Source organism: Myotis lucifugus, unplaced genomic scaffold (genome assembly GCF_000147115.1).
Source record: "Myotis lucifugus unplaced genomic scaffold, Myoluc2.0 scaffold_601, whole genome shotgun sequence".
Taxonomy (NCBI): domain Eukaryota; kingdom Metazoa; phylum Chordata; class Mammalia; order Chiroptera; family Vespertilionidae; genus Myotis; species Myotis lucifugus.
In genome coordinates this window covers 462,382-477,133 of record NW_005871649.1, presented here as the reverse complement: position 1 = coordinate 477,133, position 14,752 = coordinate 462,382, and the positions used below count along the sequence as shown (strand labels likewise).

At 49.4% G+C, this 14,752-nt stretch overlaps 1 protein-coding gene across 1 annotated transcript; it reads left to right on the top strand.

Moving 5' to 3' along the window:
* ABCB10 (ATP binding cassette subfamily B member 10) lies at positions 1–13,467 on the top strand (the record flags this gene model as incomplete). Its single annotated transcript, XM_023745896.1, has 11 exons — positions 1–225; positions 1,677–1,811; positions 2,572–2,718; positions 3,650–3,785; positions 5,102–5,197; positions 6,066–6,275; positions 6,570–6,649; positions 7,486–7,666; positions 8,497–8,540; positions 10,232–10,266; positions 11,197–13,467. Coding segments are annotated over 11 exons (1,521 nt in total), but the record flags the coding sequence as incomplete, so codon positions are not given.
* Positions 13,468–14,752: the final 1,285 nt, after the last annotated feature.

Sequence of the window (14,752 nt, the reverse complement as noted above, 5' to 3'; positions counted from 1 at the left end):
CCCGCCCCGTTGGCTTCTGCAGGGCAGCGCATCGTGAACCGGCTGCGAGCTTCCTTGTTCTCCTCCGTCCTGAGGCAGGAGGTGGCTTTCTTTGACAAGACCCGCACGGGCGAGCTGATCAACCGCCTCTCGTCGGACACGGCGCTCCTGGGCCGCTCGGTGACCGAAAACCTCTCGGACGGGCTCCGGGCCGGGGCCCAGGCCTCGGTCGGGATCGGCATGATGGTACGTCGGCCCCGCCTGCGTCGGCACCTTCTGGTCAGGGCTGGGCCTGCGCCAGGCCTCTCGTGTCCGGGAGGAGCTCGGGGTGAGCTGCTCTCTTCGCTCTGTAGCCACTGGCCAGAGCGCCACCTGCTTCCCGCATGGCCTCTTGCACTGCATGTCCCAGGGCGCAGTCCTCTCTGGAGGCAGGACCGCTGCTTTAGAAAAGGTGGCGTGTGGCCTGGGCTTTCTGAGGATGCTCGAAGGCAGCAGGGGGAAGGAAGCTTCTGGCGCTGAGCAGTGGGTCCGAGGGAAGACAGGAAGTCACACCCGCCACCACAGGCAGGGCCACCCCTGCCCAAGGGACCCCTTCCTCTCCTCCTCGCCTGGGAGGGAAGATCAGTCCCCCTCCTTCCAGGCGCCTCTCGCCACTCCCACGCCTTTGTGTTGTCCTGAGTCCATGGTCGGCAAACTGCAGCTCACGAGCCACATGCGGCTCTTTGGCCCCTGGAGTGTGGCTCTTCCACGAAATACCACGTGCGGGCGCACGTACAGTGCGATTGACACTTCGTGGCCCATGCCCAGAAGTCGGTTTCCGGCCTGGGCGAGTCTATTTTGAAGAAGTACTGTGGATATTTGGCTCTGGTGACTAATGAGTTTGCCGACCACTGTCCTAAGTGAATGAGTGAATGAATGAATGAACGAATGATTGGTTCTGTCCATTACTTTACACTGCAGTCTGCTGCTTTTTCTCAGCATTTTAGAAGAGCCTTGTTCTGATTATGCTATTTTCTGAGCAAATGAGATTTGCCAGATCTTAATCATTTGTTGAAGGGGTGCCAGTACCGTTTAAGATACGGTCACCAAATTGCAGGGTTGACAGGAAACCCCACCAGGCCACTTCTGGAAGTCGGCTGTTTTGAGCAGGTCCAGCTGTCAGGAGTCGCTCCTCATGCTGAGTTCAGATCCACGTGCTTCCGTCCACTGAGCCAGGGAAGCGCTGTAACTCTCCTGCCCTTGTCGGTTATGTCTCCCGCCAAGTCCCTTCCGTCTGCCCGTCACAGGGCGCGGGGGTGTTCGGTCTCTTTGCCACCTTGGTCGTTTCAGTGGGACCCGTGGCTCAGGTTGTTCAGTGGCCTCGAGGCGGTCCAGACCTGGGCCCAGAATTCCTGCTGTAGTCCCACAGCGTGAGCAGAGCAGGTCTCTCCCTCACTCCCGCCTGCTCCCCTTCTCTGTCGATGAACCCCGTGGTCCAGAGCGGCGGGGGTCAAAGGCTCCCGCCCTGTCTGCAGCAGCTCTTGGTCACGTGACTCCTGTGTGGCATGCTCAGTATTCATGGGTTTTATGAAAAGTTCCACCAATACAGCCTGTCTCTTCATTGAAACACACACACACACACACACACCCCTACAATAGGTCGTGAGAATTTGCTGCTACTCCGTGTAACAAATACCTTCTGGCTTTGTTTCTGACAGTTTTTTGTCTCGCCGCATCTGGCCACTTTCGTTTTGAGTGTGGTGCCTCCAATATCCATCCTTGCCGTGATTTATGGACGGTACCTCCGGAAACTAACCAAGCTCACTCAGGACTCCCTGGCACAAGCCACGCAGGTACAGGCCTTCCTTGGCACGGTCCCCCCTGAGTGAGCTCAGAGCCACCCGCGGGCGGACCCTAGGAAGTGTGCTCAGACTTGGCAAAAACTGCTTACTTTTCCTTAACGTTAGAACTCAAATACTCTGCCTTCTAGACTAGATCACTACCCACGTGTCAGAATAGATCCAACTTAACTGAACATGACCTGGACTTCTTCCTTCTTCCCATCACTATTTCTTGTAGGACAAAAAAGCTAACCATATTTTCCAAACACTTTCTGGGTGCCACTCTGTTCTCCGTTCATTAATAAAGGTAGCTTTGCAATGCTGTCCAGTATTGTCTTCTTAAAAAATTAAAAGTAGTTCTTACATTTTTATATTACAAAAACCATCCATGTTTCTATTTGAAAATATAAAGGGAAAAAATAATAGGCATCAGCCTGCCTCTCAATGAACATTATTAATATCTTGGAGCCTGTCTTTTTATAAGTCTTTTTCTCTGCGTGAAGACATATTTCTGTATCTAGCTGTATACCCTCCAGTTTATCTTTCCATGTACCTCTGTATAAGCTGTGCATCTGCACAGATCGATGTTTCCAAAAATAAGATTGTTCGGGACTCTCCTTTGCAGCCTGTTTTTGACTAAGTCACGTATCCCTGCAACTTCCATTGCTCGTGTCTTAAAAATGAGAGCTGGTTTTCAGTTGTGCCTCCAGAACTCTTGACATGTGACCTTTCCCCCCTCCCCCCGCCCCCCGAAATGTCTTTGTTCTCCCAGCTAGCCGAGGAACGCATCGGAAACATCAGAACCGTTCGAGCTTTCGGGAAAGAGATGACTGAAATCGAGAAATACACCAGCAAAGTGGACTTCGTGATGCAGTTAGCAAGGAAAGAGGCGATCGCTCGGGCGGGCTTCTTCGGAGCAGTAAGTGCATCGTTGCGGATGTTGTCATTGGGAGAGAGTGCTATTCTGTGACTCTGGCCATAGATAGAAAGTGAGTCTATTCTACCTCAGGACTAGGAATTGTCTTCCTTAGAGTGTTTTTGTGAGAGAGGAGGAAACCAATAAATGTAAGGAAGGAAAAGGCAGTGGGCAGGGAGACCAGACACTGTGGGATCAGGCACTGGTTCTCAGCGTCACGTGGGTGCTGCTGAGACAGGCAGACTGTCCGCCCCTTCCAGACCTGTTGAACCGGAAACGCTGCGGTGGGGCCAGCAGTCTGTTTGAACAGGTTCCCCGCGTCTTCTGCTGTTTCCAAAAGCATAACCTCAGTGCACTTCGAGAAGGAAGTGCCCCAGACTGATCATAATGAACTAGATAGGACACTGACCTAGAAGCTCACCAAGAAGGCAGATTTGTAACATGTCAAATCTGGACAGAACTGCACAGGTGACGCACAGTGGCCGGATTCAGCAGGTAAGGAACAGGCCCCGAGGAGGCACGCCCACCCGAGACCCCACATCCGACCGGTCAAGGTGGATCAGAGATCCCGGACTCCAGTCTCCTGGCCCGTCCGTGCCCAGGTGTCACGTTAGGCTATGTAAACACACATGTCAGCTATGTGCTCACTGCCTCCAGTTAGGGGAGGAATCCTTAATATTTTTTTCTTTTGCAAACGGAGCAGATCGAGTAGAATAGGAACCTGAGGGGTGACTCAGCTTCTAGGTTTCCGTGTTGATGAGATTATTTCTTTGGATATCGCAGTGTTTTTAAAGAAATTCAGAGGAAAACATAATAGTTTGGAGAAGCCTTGCTGTGATAGTTAAATGAGGAAGGGGTTACAGGCCGTGGTCTTGCTGTCCGCTGTGTGGGTCTCTGCCTCCCCCCTGACTTCTGCGTTTCTTTCACTCGACAGACCGGGCTCTCTGGGAACCTGATCGTGCTCTCCGTGCTGTACAAAGGCGGGCTGCTGATGGGCAGCGCCCACATGACCGTGGGCGAGCTCTCTTCCTTCCTCATGTACGCTTTCTGGGTTGGATTGAGCATCGGAGGTATATGATCTAACCGGGCGTGGGGAGTTACACGTGGAAAATCCGGTTCTAGTTTCTGAAAGTAAAACTTCACTCTCCTATTGTTCCATCTCTCAGCAAGTAACTGCACCTGAAAAAGCTCTGTCCTAGAATCTTATTCCCACTCGACCATGTTTCATCTTCTGAGGACCCCCATACTGCTTTCCATAGTGGCTGCCCCCCTTCACAACCCCACCACCAGCGCACACAAGTCCCCATCTCTTCACATCCTATCCAGGACTTACTATTGGTTGACTTTTGACAGTAGCCAATCTGACAGGTGTGACGGGATATCACTGTGGTTTTGACTTGCATTTCCCTGATAACACGTGATACTGAGCATCTTTTCATGTCTGTTGGCCATCTGTGCGTCTTCTCTGGAGAAATGTTTATTCAAGTCAGAAAGCCCAGAAATAAACCCACAGTCAGATGGTCAATTAATCTACAGTAAGAGAGACAGGATTATACAAGAGGGAAATGAGTCTCATCAGTAAATGGTGTTGGGAAAACTGGATAGATATATGCAGGAAAAGATAGGAAACTAGACCACTCTCTTACATGATATACAAAAATAAGCTCAAAATATATGAAAGACTTAAATACTGGTACACAGAAGACCTAAAACCAGAAAACTCCCTTTGACATCAGTCTTAGCAGTATTTTTTTGGATATGTCTCCCTGAGCAAAGGAAACAAAAGAAAAAAGAAACAAATGGGACTGCCTCAAATTAAAAACGTTCTGCACAGCGAGGGAAACCACCAATAAAAGGAAAAACAACCTACTGGGTGGGACAGAGGTCACTTTAAGAAGAGATCGTTGGGGTATTTAACATTGCCAGATTCCTGTTCGGTCTGTAGCCCAGTAAAAGTTGAATTTTGAATGCCTAAAAGGGAGGTTTGGTTTTTATAGGTATGAATATTGGGGAACCTTATTTCCCTTCAAGTATAGGCTAAGCATTATATTTTATTTATATTGCTATGTTTCTGGCTCGGCAGATTTTTCTCTGTAGCACTGTGCTTTGCATTCAGTGGTTGATTAGTGCGGCCGTATGTATTTGTAAATTCCCTGACCAACCACTAAATCCTCATTAGAAATCAGGGAAATCAGAGGAGGAGATGCTGAAGGAGAACGAGGGTATGAGACGGAGGGGATTCTGCCCACGGGTTCCCAGGCAGCTGCCTCGGGTCCTTTGAAAGCAGCAGGTTTTACGTTAAAAGCACCTGTCACTTCGCCCAGCGGGAGGGGAGCAGCCGACGGCTGTGGCCGGCACCAGTGACGGATGTAGCGTCTCCCCTCAGGTCTGAGCTCGTTCTACTCGGAGCTGATGAAAGGACTGGGCGCCGGGGGCCGCCTCTGGGAGCTGCTGGAGAGGAAGCCGGGGCTGCCTTTCGACGGTGGGTCTGCAGGGCCTTTGCCCTTTCTCATGGGGGTCACAGGTGTGCTCCCTGCCCTGCCTGCAGGAGGGGCACGAGGGGGGAGGTCAGCAGCGGGGCGGGGGGCCCTGGGATGTCCCTGGAAGCACGGGGCTGACCACAGGCTGTGCCGCCCACCGCCCACCTCCCCGCAGGGGCCCTGTTGCCAGGGGCCAGGGCCCTGCTCGTCCCCCGATCTGTTCTCCTTGGTGGTTGTGATGCGTGTATGGGGGGCAGGAGGAAAGGAAGAGGCATCATACATGTAAAAGCCTCCGCGTGTATTGGTTTTAGGGGATGGCGTGAGGAATGCTGGTGCTGATGGTCTTGGCCAGCTTCTTCCCTGGAGGCCAGTCCTCAGGGCTCAGGAGGAGTGGCCGTGAGCTGTGACCATGCCCAAGCCCTCCTGGGGCCTTGCTGGCGAACGCCCAGTATTGCCCAGTGCCCTCCAGGACTGGGGCGGGGGAAGTAGCCCAGGGGGCACCAGGCAGCATGGACCCTGCCCCCTCTGCTCCGTGGCTGGGGTGTGTCGTCATTCTCTCAGAACACGGGAGCAAGGGAGCGACAGAGGCTGGCTCAGGGCGGCGGGAGCCCCCTCCAGGCCCTGGTCGCTCGGGCAGGTGGTTGGCTGTGAGCACAGTGACCTGCAGGGCCTCTCGGTGCACAGGGCCTGTGCATCGCCTTGGCTGGGGGGCGTGGGGAGCAGCTAAGGGTAGACAGAGGCCTCTTCCTGACTTGCCCGGGTAGCACCCCCAGGGCTGCTGGGGGCGGCATGTTAGTCAGACAGGTGGGAGCTGCGTTCACCTGGGACTGCCCTCCGCACTGAGTGATGACGCTCCGTCTTCCGTTTCAGAGGGGCTGACCTTGAACGAGAAGAGCTTCCAGGGTGCGCTGGAGTTCAAGAACGTGCACTTCACCTACCCGGCTCGCCCCGAGGTGCCCATCTTCCAGGACTTCAGCCTCTCCATCCCCTCGGGGTCCGTCACGGCGCTGGTGGGCCCCAGTGGGTCCGGCAAATCCACGGTGGTTTCCCTCCTGCTGAGGCTGTACGACCCCCTTTCAGGTGAGCGGGTGGGTCCTCACCTCGGAGGGAGGGCGGGGCTGTTCTCGCCCATCTCACGCCTGTGCCCTGCACGAGGGCACCATTGTGCTAAGAGCTGGGGGGAGAATTTATTTCGACTTCAGAATGCTCAGGAGACTTTAAAAAGGCCCAACGGCGTCCGGTTTAATGTAAGATCGTCCCGGGGTGGCGTCTGTCGGTCTCTCCTTTTGTGAGACTTTCAACCTTTCAAAAACGGCGCCTGGAGCCTCCCTGCCCGACCTGGTGTTTACGCCCGTGGCTTTCCTCCCTCCACAGGGACCATCAGTCTGGACGGTCGTGACATCCGCCAGCTGAACCCCGTCTGGCTGAGATCCAAGATCGGGACAGTGAGTCAGGTAGGAGGAAGGGGGTATTTTTATTGTGTTTTTCTTTTAAAGCTGCATTTGTTGCTCGCTTTTTGCTTGGTCTTGAGTCTCCGTGAGAAGGATGGCGGTTTTTCAGATGCACTGAACTGGTCTCACGTGGCAGATTGCGTAGGTTTGTAAACAGTGCCGTTTCTCAGGGCCTCACGCACTTTAACCCGCTGAAGCACTGACTTTTTAAATTTATTTTTTATTTATTCTTAAAATATATTTTCATTGATTTCAGAGAGGAAGGGAGAGGGAGAGAGAGATAGAAACATCCATGATGAGAGGGAATCATTGATCAGCTGCCTCCTGCACGCCCCACACTGGGAACTGAGCCTGCAACCTGGGCACGTGCCCTTGACTGGAATCAAACCCGGAACCCTTCAGTCCGCAGGACGATGCTTTATCCACTGAGCTGAACCAGCTAGAGCTGGTTTGTGTATATTTCAAAAAGCAATGTCCTCGGTGGAAGGCAGGCCGCCGGAAAATGCAGATGGGCTTGTGGTCTCCCAGGGCCTCACGACTCCCAAGAAGGGGGAGCTTGCATTTATGAAGTGCCTACTGTGTGCCGAGCGCCGTGCAGGCATCTGCCATGGGATCTCCCTCCCTGTGGTGGGTGGGAGCTACAGATGATGAGATCAGTCCTGCTGGGCGATGCATGAGGAATGAGGAAGTGGAGCCAGGAAAGCAGCATGTGCTCTTTGGGGGCAGTTTAATGGTCTCTCAGATGTAAGAGCTGCGCTGAGTGAGCCCCATGGTGTTCGCCAGGCGTGTGAAGTCTGTTTTGAACTTTGAGGTCAACATGTTTTATCTCCAATTTGCAGGAACCAATTTTGTTCTCTTGCTCAATTGCTGAGAACATTGCTTACGGGGCAGAGGACCCTTCTGCGGTGACTGCCGCGCAGGTGGAGAAGGTGGCGGAAGTCGCCAACGCAACTGCTTTCATCCGCAGCTTCCCGCAGGGGTTCAGCACTATGGTCGGAGAAAAGGGGGTTCTTCTCTCAGGTGCCTGTTGTTCTGTTTTTAAATGTATTTCTATTGATGTCAGAGAGGAAGAGGGAGGGACAGAGAGAGAGAAACATCAATGAGGAGAGAGAGTCACTGATCCCTGCCTCCTGCACGCCCCACACTGGGATCGAGCCCGCAACCTGGGCATGTGCCCTTGACCAGAATCGAACCTGGGACCCTTCAGTCCGCAGGCCGACGCTCTATCCACTGAGCCAAACTGGCTAGGGCTGTGCCAGGCATTTTCTAAACGCATTACACGTATTATCTCATTTAATCTTAAAAAACCCTATGAAGCAGATCCTATCACTGTTCCCTTTTCACTGGGGCACAAGAGAAGCTGTCCAAGCTGGGAAGTGGCAGAGCGGAGTCTGCACCTGCAGGGGAAGGGCCACAGGGAAACCAGGAGCCCAGGGAACCCCAGGTTCCTGAGCAGAACACGCAGAGGACGGGAGCAGAGAGCATCTGCCTCAGAGCGTCACCCCTGGCCCTTCCTTCCTCATGTTATGCTCCTCTTTCCCCGGCCCAGAGAAGAAACTGGGGAAAAATCAATGGGAAAATATCCTGGGGTGAGGATTAGAAAAGAAAAGAAAAAAGGCCTGGTGCATTGGAACACCTCAGTTAATGTTAGCTAGCATAATATTTGTTACTGTGAATCCTGAGGTTAATGAGGAGGAGGATGTTTTAAAACAGGTTTCCGTTCTGCCATCTGTCTTAGCGAGGGCTGCCTGGGAGAAGCTGCCTTCCAGTTGCCACATGGCTTCTTAGAAAAGCCCGTTACCAGGAATTGGTGTTCAGGCTTTGCATTAAAACACCCCTGTCGTTGCCAGGTGGGCAGAAGCAGCGGATCGCCATCGCCCGGGCGCTGCTGAAGGTGAGCCTGCGGGGCGGTTGTTTAGCTTTTCATAGAGACCTTGTAACTTGTAATTTCCTATTTTCCTTCTCCCTGTTCTTCCCTTTTTCCTTGGAGGGGAGGGAAGATACATGATTGACAGTTCTGGTGAGAGAGGAGTGAGGCCTTCGCTGAGTGCACGCTGTCCAGACTTAACAACTATTTTGGGGCTATGAGGAGGCCAGGCCTGTGCTGGGATTGACAGAGGGAGAAGCAGACAGTGTAACGAATGAAACAGTGATCGTATCAGAATCTAGAACAGGACCAGTGTGCTTGCTGGTAAAATCCGTAATCAGCTGCTAAGCTGAGTAATACAGACTTGAAATACTTGTCCAAGACTTCTGAGAGGAAAGGGAACGCATTTTAGCTGGAAGTCAGACATGGGATGTTTTAGGAAGGGATGGTCTTTCCTCTTTTATTTAACGACTCTCCTCCGATGGATAAGTGATTCAAAAAACTGCTTTATTGAAGCATAACTTACACACCAGGAACTTCCATTTTCAATGTACTTCCAGTGACTTACAGTAAATTTACAGCTACTCAGCCATCACACAATCAAAACAAAACAAATATTTCTTTTTCATGTTAGAGCATTTCTATCCCCCTCAGATAAACCCTTGTACCATGTGTCGCCTTTCCCCGTTCCCAGCCTCGGCCTCAGGCGCAGCTCATCTGCTCGCTGTCTAGACTGGCCTCTCTGGTCTTCTCAGCTCGATGGAATCAGACAAGAGATGGTCGTTAGCCTGTCTCACTAGCTTATGTCTTTGCCTTTCCTCATGTTGTCGCCTCTGTCAGAACTCTCTTCCTCTCTGTGGCTGAGTGGTACCCTCCGTGGGGCTGGCCCACGGGCTGTGATCCGTTCACCACGGATGACATCGGGGCTGTTTCCGGTTCGGGGCCCTTGTGAATAGCGCTGCTGAGAACGATGGGGCGGAGGTTTGGTGGACACGTTTTCCTTTCTTGTGATCAACCCCCGGGCCAAGCTAGGATGGAGCGTGTTAGTGCATCAGCTCCCCTTACGTTTTCGTCTTACGTGCTGCTCCCAGCAGAACAGCAGGCAGGGCCTGGAGGGCCTGGCCTCCGTGGGACTCACTTCAGAGCCGCCTCGCACTGCGGTTGATTGGCAGCAGGAAAAAGTGCCCTGAGAGCAGCACCCAGCCCCTGGGTCACTGTGATACGGTCTCAAGTCGCCTCCAACCCCCCTTCTGTGCTCATCACAGTCACCTACGAGCTGTGGTTCTCTTTCTCTGCAGCAGTTCTGTTGTGATATCATTCACACACTCTACAACTCACCCATGAGAAATGATAATTCAGTGGGTTTTCGTGTATTTAGTGTCGTGTATCCATCCCAGAAGCAATGTTAGGACCTTGTCATCACCCCGGAAAGAGATGCCGTCCGCTGTCGCAGTCACCCACACCCCCTGCCTTGTGGCCCCAGGGACCCCAGCCCCCAGGGACCACGGACCTGCTCTGTCGCTAGGGATGCGCCTACTCTGGACACTCCCTGTAGAGTCACACGACATGTAGCGTTTCGCGTCTGACTCACTCACTGAGCAGAAGGTTTTCAGTGTTCATCATGTTGTATCATGTACGGCACTTCATTTATTTTCATTCTTGGGAGTTTGTGTTTTTCTAATAACAATGTTTTCTTTTTCATGTTTTTCCTTCTTTAGAATCCCAAAATTCTCCTCCTGGATGAAGCCACCAGGTGAGGATATCTCAATGCTAGATGTGATTATATAAAGCGAAGGCTTCCTTTTCCAAAGACTCACCTTCCTGTACTTTACAGTGTTGCCACTGCCAGGGCCCTTTCCCTACTTTATTTATTTATTTTTTAATATATTTTTATTGATTTTTTTCAGAGAGGAAGGGAGAGGGATAGAGAGTTAGAAACATCAATGAGAGAGAAACATCGATCAGCTGCCTCCCGCACACTCCCCACTGGGGATGTGCCTGCAGCCAAGGTACATGCCCTTGACTGGAATCGAACCTGGGACCCCTGAGTCTGCAGGCCGACACTCCATCCACCGAGCCAAACCGGCCAGGGCCCTTTCCCTACTTTAAAATGACCGAGTCTGTCTGAGTGAGTGACAGTCAGGAGGCAGGGCCAGGCTGAGGCTGGAGGGAGGGTTGTAGCTCCAGGTGAGACACGTGTGTGATGAGTCCCCGATCACTCCCAACAGCTTCTACTTATGTGACAAGTTTTGCGGAAATGTAGAGGCCCCGCTTCCCGGTTAATAGCACCGTTATACTATCAAACATGTAAAGTAAACCCAAGAAGTTACCATCTAGAATTCAGCGGTTCTCAACCTTCCTCATGCCGCGACCCTTTCATACAGTTTCTCATGTTGTGGTGACCCCCAATTTCATTGTTACAAATTGAACATAATTAAAGCATAGTGATGAATCACAAAAACAATATGTAATCATGTATGTGTTTTCCGATGGTCTTGGGCGACCCCTGTGAAAGGGTCATTCGACCCCCAAAAGGGTCGAGACCCACAGGTTGAGAACCGCTGATCTAGATCCTAGTGAACATTCACTGCTAGCGCAGGGCCGCTGTGTGTATAAAGCGAATGCATGGGCCGCAGTCTGCCTGCCACTGACTCTTTGCTTTCTCGCTGGTTTCCCACTCAAGTGCGTTGGATGCTGAGAATGAGTATCTGGTGCAAGAAGCTCTGGACCGACTCATGGAAGGAAGGACGGTGCTGATCATCGCCCATCGTCTGTCCACCATCAAGAATGCTGATAGGGTGGCTGTTCTCGACCGAGGAAAAATTATCGAATGTGGGAACCATGACGAGCTGCTTGCCAAACCAGACGGGATATACAGAAAATTGATGAACAAACAAAGCTTCGTGTCGGCATGAAGAAGCAATTGCTGGCCAAGTGAATCCAAGAGACTTTAAAACAAAACAGCACTGCAGGGGGGAAATTCCTTAGAGAGGGTATGGAATCTGTAAATGATACTTCGAGTTCTTTGAAATAGGCCTATTTTTCCCAAAGTATATAAACTATTGTTTTGAGATGAACCTGTTCTCAAAACCTTTACAGTCAGAGTTTTAATAATTATAACTTTCTAAATGTCTATAGCACTGAAGTTATTTTCAGGTTTTATACTTTATTTTATCTTGGAATATTTTCATACAGCATGGCACCTCATTTTTTTTTACCTGCTGTTTGAGATGGAAGTTATTGTCAAATGACAACTTTAAAAGGGAATTATAAATTAAAAGGCCTAATTATTTTAGGCCTGTTTGCCAATCACTGTGTAATTCTCTTGGTAGTATTCTGCCCTCTTTGGGTCGAATGGTACCGGGTTGTGTCATAGAACAGTGGTCGGCAAACTGCGGCTCGCGAGCCACACGCGGCTCTTTGGCCCCTTGAGTGTGGCCACGAAGTTTCAATCGCACTGTACGTGCGTGCCCGCACGTGGTATTTTGTGGAAGAGCCACACTCCAGGGGCCGCAGTTTGCCGACCACTGTCATAGAAGATGAAAACCTAGCCGTTTATTTTATCCTCATGCTCATGAAGTGAGCCTGCGAGTCATACATACAGAGGTAGTGACTGTCTCCTGGCGAGAAGGGAACGTTCACATTCTCCATCCCCTGCGTCTTCAGAGGCGTGAGAGCGCAGGAGGCTGTGTCCCTCTGGGACGAGGCTGTGTGTGGGTGTGTGTGGTCTTTAACGTTTTGGGCACATGAGAACCTGATGAGTTTGAAAAGGGGAAGAGGCAGCCCCATCTTTGCCCAGGAAAACTTCTGTTTTTACTACTCACATATTTCTCTCTGTGAGCCCCCTGGAAAGTGAGGCGTGGGCTGCCAGGCATTATCCAGAAAGATGTAAAAATGAATTTTACATGATGTTGTCTAAGGCTTGTTCTGAAAATTGTACTTTAAAAATGTATCAGCCCTAACCCAAATTTGACGGCCTTTTCTCAGTTACTTAACTACATTTGAAGTGTCATTTAATGAGGCTAAAATCTGAATAATGTAACTGTAATTTTCAACCTTAAAACATTTGAAGAAAGTTTAGACCAGGGGTGGGCAAACTTTTTGACTCGAGGGCCACAATGGGTTCTTAAACTGGACCGGAGGGCCGGAACAAAAGCATGGATGGAGTGTTTGTGTGAACTAATATAAATTCAAAGTAAACATCATTACATAAAAGGGTACGGTCTTTTTTTTTTTTTTTTAGTTTTATTCATTTCAATCGGGCCGGATCCGGCCCGCGGGCCGTAGTTTGCCCACGGCTGGTTTAGACGTTCTTGCTATTCTACAGAATATCAAGAAACCTTAAGAACTTGTCAGTCTTCTGAAAAGAGGACATTAATAACTCTCTTCTATTTATAACTATAGTTTCATTCACCTGAACGCCTCAGCATTCCTAAAGCAGTGCTGACAACCACCAGATTTGCCAAATTTCATGTCAGTGCTGATCACTTGCTCTTGCCTCCAGAAAAAGTGCTTTTTTTCTGCATAGGTGACGCCAGACCTAAGAAGTAACTATGTTGAGATAAGTAAAATGGAAGTTTCCTCCTGAACTAAGTAATTGTTAGTTCCCTGGTTAGACTGGAAGAAGAATCCACTATTTCATGATAAGCAGGGAGACATATAATTCATTCTACATCAGGGAATTCATTCATGAATAAGTGGACTGTGTGCTTTGGATTGGTAAACAGTACACCTGTGACCATCATTTGAACAGACTTCACTTGTCGTCCCTGCACAGTGTGCTGTGATGGACGGTGTGGTTCAGCAGCTACAGAGCTGGGCACGAGGGAAGTCTGTGCCACAGAAGGACTTACAAACCCGAACTTGATCATTATGTGTCATTTTCTAATACAAGATGTTCAGTGTGTCTTTAGGTTACATTTATATCGTGGATTAAAATTTATAGTGAACTTTATCTGTGTCTGTCCCTTCTTTTCTGTTTTTGCTATTTTTATTCAGTTTATTGGGGTGACTGATTAACAGCACTATATACCAGGTAAGTTTCAAGTGTGGACGTCTACAGTACCCTGCAACCAAGTATGTGCCCTTGATCGGTGATTGAACCTGCAACCCCTCTGCTGTGTGAACTAGCGCTCTAACCACTGAGCACACTGGCCAGAGCTTGATGTTATTATTTTCAAAGAACCAGCTCTTGGTTGCATTCATTTTTCGATTGTATTTTTTCTCTATTTTGTTTAATTCTGCTCTGATTTTTATTATTTCCTTCCTTCTACCGACTTTGTTCTTTTTCTAGTTACTCAGGGTGAAATGTTAGGTTGTTTAGTTGAGATTTCTCTTATTCTTGAGGTAAGTCTGTAATGCTGTAAACTTCCTTCTTAGTACCGCTTTTGCTGCCTCTCTCAAATCTTGACGCCACGTGGTCATTCTCATTTACCCCTATTATCTTTCGATCTTCTATTTCTTCTTTGACCCAGTCTTTGTTTAGCACCATGTTGTTTAATCTCCACATATTTGTGGTTCTTTTCCGCTTCTTTTTTGTAGTTGATTTTTCCATTTCAAAGCATTGTGGTTGGAAAATATCCTTGGTATGATCTCAATCTTCTTAGGTATGCGAGCCTACTTTTGTGTGTTGAGAATGTTCCATGTGCACTAGAGAAGAATGTATATCTTCCCTACTGTTCTGGGATGAAACACTTGGTAAATATCGATTATGTGCATTTGGTCTAATGCATCATTTAAGGCTGATATTTCCTTATTTGATTTTCTATTTGGATGATCTGTACATCACTGTCAATGGGGTATTCAGGTTCCCTACTATAAATTTGTTTTTGTCAGTTTCTCCCTTTAGTTCTGTTAGTGATTGCTTTATGTATTTTGGTGCTCTCTGGTGGGGTGCATATATAGTAATAAGTGTTATGTCTTCTTGATGTATTGTGCCCTTTATCACTATGAAATATCCAGCTGTGTCTCTTGTTACCTTTTATATCTGGAAATCTATTTTGTCTGATATAAATACAGTTATACCTGTTTTTCTCTGAATGCCATTTTCCACCCCTTCACTTTGAGTCTGTCTTTGCAGCTAAGATGTGTCTCCTGAAGGCAGTGTATCGTTGTTTTGTTTGCTGATCCATCCCATTACTCCTCTGTGCCTTTTCATTGATGAGTTCAATCCATTTATATATGTTTATATATTTTTTTAATTGATTTTAGAGAGGGAGGAAGAAGGAGAGATAGAAACA